The sequence below is a fragment of the Podarcis gaigeae genome (genome assembly GCF_964106915.1).
Source record: "Podarcis gaigeae genome assembly, chromosome: 4".
Taxonomy (NCBI): domain Eukaryota; kingdom Metazoa; phylum Chordata; class Lepidosauria; order Squamata; family Lacertidae; genus Podarcis; species Podarcis gaigeae.
Window position 1 is genome coordinate 25,685,749 of NC_139677.1, and position 7,214 is coordinate 25,692,962.

Sequence of the window (7,214 nt, forward strand, 5' to 3'; positions counted from 1 at the left end):
AATGAGGGTGAAAGAGGAGAGCGCAAAATATGGTCTGAAGCTCAACATCAAAAAAACGAAGATCATGGCCACTGGTCCCATCACCTCCTGGCAAATAGAAGGGGAAGAAATGGAGGTAGTGAGAGATTTTACTTTTTTGGGCTCAATGATCACTGCAGATGGTGACAGCAGTCACGAAATTAAAAGACGCCTGCTTCTTGGGAGAAGGGCAATGACAGGCCTAGACAGCATCTTGAGAAGTAGAGACATCACCTTGCCAACAAAGGTTCGTATAGTTAAAGCTATGGTTTTCCCAGTAGTGATGTATGGAAGTGAGAGCTGGACCATAAAGAAGGCTGATCGCCGAAGAATTGATGCTTTTGAATTATGGTGCTGGAGGAGACTCTTGAGAGTCCCATGGACTGCAAGAAGATCAAACCTCTCCATACTGAAGGAAATCAACCCTGAGTGCTCACTGGAAGGACAGATTGTGAAGCTGAGGCTCCAGTACTTTGGCCACCTCATGAGAAGAGAAGACTCCCTGGAGAAGACCCTGATGTTGGGAAAGATGGAGGGCACAAGGAGAAGGGGACGGCAGAGGACGAGATGGTTGGATAGTGTTTTCGAGGTTACCAGCATGAGTTTGAGCAAACTGCGGGAGGCAGTGGAGGACAGAGGTGCCTGGCGTTCTCTGGTCCATGGGGTCACGAAGAGTCGGACACGACTAAACGACTAAACAACAACAAACGAGCCATAAGGGATGCTGCAGCCTCAGGAGCGCCGGGTTGGAGTTTCCTTAGAAGGAGGGGAAAGAAAGAATCGGGGTTTTCTTTTTTTTGGAAAGGGAAATCTCTCTTAGAATCCTAGAGTTGGAAGGGATCCCGAGGGCGATCTAGTCCAACCCCGTGCAATGCAGGAATCAAAACACGCAGTCCCGCCCATCCAGTCCCGCAGTCCCGCCCACACGGGACTGCCCATCCAGTGTGAAACCACGCCGGATCCTGCTTTGCTTTTGTGCTTGTTCCGGCACTTTTATTGCTGCGTCGTAGCCCCTCTTACGAATCTGCCAGCAGCGTTTCTGGTTTTGTGAGTGCGTAAGCTCGTAGGTGGGGTCCTTTGCAGCCCCCCCCCCCCGAAAAAGAAATGTCTTGCTGCACCTTCAAAACTAACCATTTTATTGCAGCTTGCAGTTTTTGCCAGTTTGGACAAAATGCTTTCTCCTCAGCAGAGAGATTCCTGCATTGCAGGGGGTTCGACTGGATGACCCTCGGGGTCCCTTCCAAGCCCCAAATCCTATGATTCTATACATTAATACAAAAGGGACATCTCGAAACGGGGAGCACAGAAAGGCAGGCAAAGAACTATGTGTGTATAGGGGCTACAATATGTGCAGCCAGAAGGTTGCTCTCCTTGTCTTTCACAGTCCCTGATACTTGAAGCAGAAAACCCAAATAGTGCCAAGTTCCTTCACCTTTCTTGTAGACCATGGAATGGCTTGGTCACTAAAGCATGATACTCTTAACCTCATATTTGTGGGTTCAAGCCCCACTTTGGGCAAAAGATTCCTGCATCATTGTGTGACCCTGTGGTCCCTTCCAGTTCTATGATTCTGTTGTGGGATATCTATAGCAACAAGCTAAGTAAGTGTCAGGTTTGTTGCCCTTTAAAACTAACCCACCCCCCATTTCGGTCCTCATGCCCCTTAGTCATTATTATGTATTTTGTTATTTTTAAAATTTATCTACCACCCGCCATCCAACGATCACAAGTCAGTCTGCTTTCTCTTTGCTACTTACTGAGATATTTTTCGACTGAGAGGGTGAGCAGGTGTGCTTAGTTGCCCATGTCTGGTTGCACTAGTAATTTAGGTTGCCTGTTTTGAATTTTTTGGGCCTAGAAACTTAGAAATCTTGATAAGCGTCTGGACAGATTTTTTTTGTTCCACAAAGATAAAGCCCCGGGGTGGGTGGGTGTGTCTATTAACAAGGAGCAGGAGGAAGGCATTACAGTGGTACCTCAGGTTACATATGCTTCAGGTTACAGGCGCTTCAGGTTACAGACTCCGCTAACCCAGAAATAGTACCTTGGATTAAGAACTTTGATTCAGGATGAGAACAGAAATTGTGCTCCATTGGCTCAGCAGCAGCGGGAGGCCCCATTAGCTAAAGTGGTGCTTCAGGTTAAGAACAGTTTCAGGTTAAGAACGGACCTCCAGAACGAATTAAGTTCTTAACCTGAGGTACCACTGTAGTTTAACCTCCATGGACCCTGAGTAGTTTGTGCAGCTGTGTACAAAACTGGAAGGAAGTTCTGTAGGAGTCAAATATGTCTGGCAGTACAGTGGTACCTCGGGTTAAGTACTTAATTCGTTCCGGAGGTCCGTTCTTAACCTGAAACTGTTCTTAACCCGAGGCACCTCTTTAGCTAATGGGGCCTCCTGCTGCTGCCGCGCCGCCGGAGCACGATTTATGTTCTTATCCTGAAGCAAAGTTCTTAACCTGAAGCACTATATTTGGGTAAGCGGAGTGTGTAACCTGAAGCGTATGTAACCCAAGGTTCCACTGTATATCTTTGAATACCAGAGGCTGTGGGATGTCCAGTAAGGGGTTTTTTACCTGCCTATAGCAAGCAATAGACCATACGCCTATGGTTGTGCATGTTGAGCTTCTGGGTGGCAGCCATTCATGTGTGTTTAATTTTATTACAGTGACGTGCTATCAAGCGTTCTGAGACATGAATTTGCGATATCGCAACAGGAAAATGGGTGACTGTTCAGAGGTATGTCGCCGCAAATTTATCTTTGCTCTGTATACAGTTTTGGTTTTAAAGCTCCTATTCTAATCCTTAACAAGCTTAATAAATTCACAGAAGCCACTAGCACACACATACACACAAACCCCCACTTTTCATGTGTGCCCATGTAAGTCTATACATTTTACCAAAAAGGAAAAAAAAAACTTTTGTAAAAACGTTTTACTTGGTGTTTACAAGTCCAGCTCTACATTGTTAATTATAAGGATAGTTTAAATGTTTGAACACTTCCAAACAAACCAGCATTTTATTTTTCACACACTGGAAAATTTAAGCAACCGAATGATTAGTGTGACTTGGTTTTGGAGATGTTGAATTAGGTCGTTGACAAGAACAGAGAAAACTGTATCTTCTTATGTCTCTTAGGATGCCTCCAGATGACTTGTTTATTGATGATTTATCCTGATTTGTTTTACAGGGAGATTATCTGACATTGGCTATGTAATGAGCATTCATTTTGATTTTTTTTAGATAGATGGCAGTGCCTCACAGTAAGTGTCATTCCACACTTTCCAGTGTGGTTCCCCACCACTTTCCTTACAGCAAAAAGTCTGAAATTTTTAGGAAGCGGGGTTATTGAGCAATCAGCTATAATTGTGCAACCCGAAGTTGCCAGTATGTGACTGGATCAGACTTGAAAATTGTGAGAATCTGGAAATGCCCTTCGTCACAAGAACAATTTCCATTTCCTTTTGGAGTGTCCTGTGTCAAAGGACAGGACCAACATGGCAGCTAGTCTGATACACTGTGTTTTATGCATGCATGCTGAAGACATATTCGCTGATTTCAGTGTTTTTCTTTCTAGACCAGTGTGAAAATACCATTTGGAAGCAAATATCTAGACGCAGTTTTCTCCATCCCCGAGAAGAAGCTGCCATATGCTGTGATTCTCACGCATGGAGCATCTGGTGATATGAATTTCTCTCACCTTGTATCTTTGTCAAACTACCTGGCCTCTCATGGATTTCTGTGTCTGCGATTTACCTGCAAAAGCCTCAATATCATCTATAGAACTAAAGCATATAAAGCTGTTGTGGTATGGAAGACCAAGTTTGCTTTTTAGTTCAAGGGGAATGAAACATTGTGCTCATTCTTGTACCCTAAAATGTTGTAATCCTTTACTTCTTTATCCAGGATTAAGCCCCATTTAGCTCATTTGGGTTTCTGAATAAATGTGTATCGGATTGCAGTCTAAACTAGATCGCCCTTATGTAGCTTACTCCAATCAACATGTAGACTTCATAATATAAAATTAATATGTATGTAGACGTGGGTCTTTTTCACGTGGTTTCTTTATTTTTCACTATGTAAGAAACTGAGTGTATTGAAAGCAATTCCTGTTCTGGGTGCATCTTTTAGCAAGTTACTTTCTAGATGTTTCTATTGATTACCCAAAAAATATTAATCTCTAACCGTTTTTTAAAAGGAATATTTAAGATCATCAGGCAACTACACACTTTCTGGCATTTTTCTTGGAGGTAAGAAAATTTGATGGCATATATATGTAACACAGCTTCTTATTTCCCTCCTGCAAAACAGGGTGCCGACAAATATTTTTGAATGAGGCAGGCATTTCACATACCAGGTTTTTGTTGTTATTGACTGCATATGTATATTTTAAAGATACGGATTTAAGCTATAGTGGTACCTCGGGTTACAGACGCTTCAGGTTACAGACATTTCAGGCTACAGATGCTGCTAACCCAGAAATAGTACCTCGGGTTAAGAACTTTACCTCAGGATGAGAACAGAAATTGTGCGGCGGCTGCGGGAGGCCCCATTAGCTAAAGGGGTACCTCAGGTTAAGAACAGTTTCAGGTTAAGAACGGACCTCCGGAACGAATTAAGTTCTTAACCCGAGGTACCACTGTATTTCTGTGTAGCATTTCCGAACAGCACAGACCTTTGTCCTCACCGAAAGAGTCAAAGGCCAACATAAACAGTTGATTTTGCCTCCAAATGAGGCTAGGACCCAATCCAATGGATTCAAGTTACAAGAAAGGAGATGCTGACTAAACATCAGGAAGAACTGTGTGAGGTGGTGGCCTCTCCTTCCTTGGAGGTTTTGAAGCAGAGGTTGGAAGGCCACCTGTCATGTGTAATCTAGTTGAGATTCCTGCTTTGCAGGGGGTTGGACTAGATGATCCTCAGGGTCCCTTCCAACTCTACTTTTATGATCCAAACCTTTAATTATGGAACTCCATGCATCGATTCACTAACTACCTATTTGATAAGGAATTCAGTGTTGCACTTTTCACCTGCACAGGTATTTCATCTTGCCAGACAGAATGGTCTGTCCTCTCTCCCCTCGCTTAAAGGCATCCAGTTGGTCAGAGCTGGAATTGACCTGGTCCAACAGAACTTTTCCTAAAACTGTTATGGACCTTGACAGCTTCTTGGCTGTGATTTAAGCCTATTTCCTCCAGCAGCACTGAGGTAGCTGCAAAAGGTCATGTTGCCTCCATGTAAATTAATCCCTAGATAATGTGCACCAACTGTAGCAGGTTCCCCAGTTTTGAGTGCTTTCAGCAGAGAAATATGGAGGATTAGAAGTCCTTGAAAATGGTTGTTATACAGAATGTGTAGCTCGAATCACAAAAAATAATGTATTCCCCCCCCCCTTGATTCTTAATGGGATGTAGGCCGTTCAATGGGCTCGCGCGCTGCCGCTTCTGTGATACGACAAGCGGACCAAGATAATGACAGCTTCATTCAAGGTCTGATATGCTTGTCTTACCCGCTGCATCGACCAAAGCTTCACTCTAAACTTCGGGATGAAGATTTATTGTCCATTAAGTCCCCTGTGCTATTTGTGTCTGGAGATACAGATGAGATGTGTGATAAAGTGAGTACCTAGACGCGCTGGAAAGTGGAGCAAATAACACTCTTGCTTAAAATGTGCAATACCGATGAGATAAGCCCATGTTTTCTAACATGGTAATGAAAGGAGCTTTTGGAGGTTTGTCTTGCTGGGTTGCCACGTTCAAATTAATGGCGGGTGAGAAGCTTTGGTTTCTTTAACACATGGGTAGGCAAACTAAGGCCTGGGGGCTGGATGCGGCCCAATCGCCTTCTAAATCTGGCCCATGGATGGTCCAGGAATCAGTGTGTTTTCACATGAGTAGAATGTGTCCTTTTATTTAAAATACATCTCTGGGTTATTTGTGGGGCATAGGAATTTGTTCACTTTTTTTCTTCAAAATATAATCAGGCCCCCCACAAGGTCTGAGGGACAGTGGACCGGCCCCCTCTGAAAAAGTTTGCTGACCCCTGCTTTAACAGAAGCTTCACCTCCTCTTCCTTTCTCCACACTTAGTTATTTATTTCTTAGTCAGTACTAACAAATAAGTCAAACCCATAAAAAAACACATTTCCCCCTTTGGAATTGCCCAGTTTGTATCAAAAGCAAAGCATACTTCATTTTAGAACTTTTGTTTACATAGTATATGCTTTTACATTTTTTCTACTGCAGGTCATAGCAATGAGCTTTGTATATTTTCCCAGAGCAAGGCAGATTTTCTAGAAAAAAATTAATCTATCTTACCCACTAAAGTGTGTGCGCATGAAGTTAAGGGCAGCGCTCTTTAATAATCTTGCTAGCACTATTAAACGCCACCAATTTTTTCCCCCTTGCATCCCACATGATGCTCTGCTTAGAGAACAATGCGAAGTCAACATGGACAAAAGATATTCCTGTGCCATGCCGACAGTTATTGACTGCCTCACCCGAGTAATGCTGGCTTCTGTGGGAAATGAACTCTTTAAGAGTTAGATACGTCTTTCTGATCTATTTTGTCCCTCCATTTGTTTCAATAGCAACTGCTGGATGGTGTTGCAGTCAAAATGCAAGCGCCCAAGAAAATCCATTGGGTTGAAAAAGCAAACCACAGCATGGCAGTGAGAGGACGAAATGCAGACGACATCTCGATGGAAATAAACAGGCAGGTTTTGTCTTGGATCAAAGAAATCATTGAAGAGTGACAGAAGCAATCGGCCAATTCCAAATAGCCTCTGTACTCGGTATAGGATGGATTAATAACACTTGGATTAATAATACTTATAGGAGTATAAGTAATCAGCTCTGTGCTAAAGCACTGGCAAAGACAACTGCGTGTTTTTGTAACTTCATTGTATTGTAAAATATGTTCTGTTTGGTTTTGTGTATATATAGTTAATGTTCAGAGATAACGGAAATAAATAAATCTGTTTTTTACTTTCTAAAAAAAGCATTGTATCTCACACATCTACTTTTATACATGGTATTTTTTCCAAAGCAAATATGTTACCAGACAATTCTTTACTGGATTACATGAAATGGGTAGCCTGGCCATACCATGCCAAGTGGAGTAGTTTGGAGACCAATTTCCTCCAACGTAGCAGATTATATCTGCATTGGGTAAACCTGAATTTACAGGGGGGAAAAC

The 7,214-nt window shown here is 42.8% G+C and overlaps 1 protein-coding gene across 7 annotated transcripts in view; it reads left to right on the forward strand.

Annotated features, from left to right (window-relative positions):
- TEX30 (testis expressed 30) overlaps nucleotides 1-7,068 on the forward strand; it is a 42,593-nt gene extending 35,525 nt beyond the window's left edge. For 4 of the 7 annotated variants that reach the window (XM_083735385.1, XM_083735386.1, XM_083735382.1 and 1 more), the window contains 5 exons: nucleotides 2,687-2,757; nucleotides 3,596-3,826; nucleotides 4,217-4,268; nucleotides 5,433-5,635; nucleotides 6,607-7,068. In XM_083735385.1, coding sequence (XP_083591511.1) covers nucleotides 2,713-2,757; nucleotides 3,596-3,826; nucleotides 4,217-4,268; nucleotides 5,433-5,635; nucleotides 6,607-6,771 — 696 coding nt within the window. In that variant the 5' untranslated portion in view covers nucleotides 2,687-2,712 and the 3' untranslated portion in view covers nucleotides 6,772-7,068. Of the gene's footprint in view, nucleotides 1-723; nucleotides 764-1,639; nucleotides 1,807-2,686; nucleotides 2,758-3,595; nucleotides 3,827-4,216; nucleotides 4,269-5,432; nucleotides 5,636-6,606 lie in introns of those variants that run through there. The other 3 variants (XM_083735384.1, XM_083735387.1, XM_083735383.1) reach the window with 3 other exon arrangements.
- The last annotated feature ends 146 nt before the right edge of the window (nucleotides 7,069-7,214 follow it).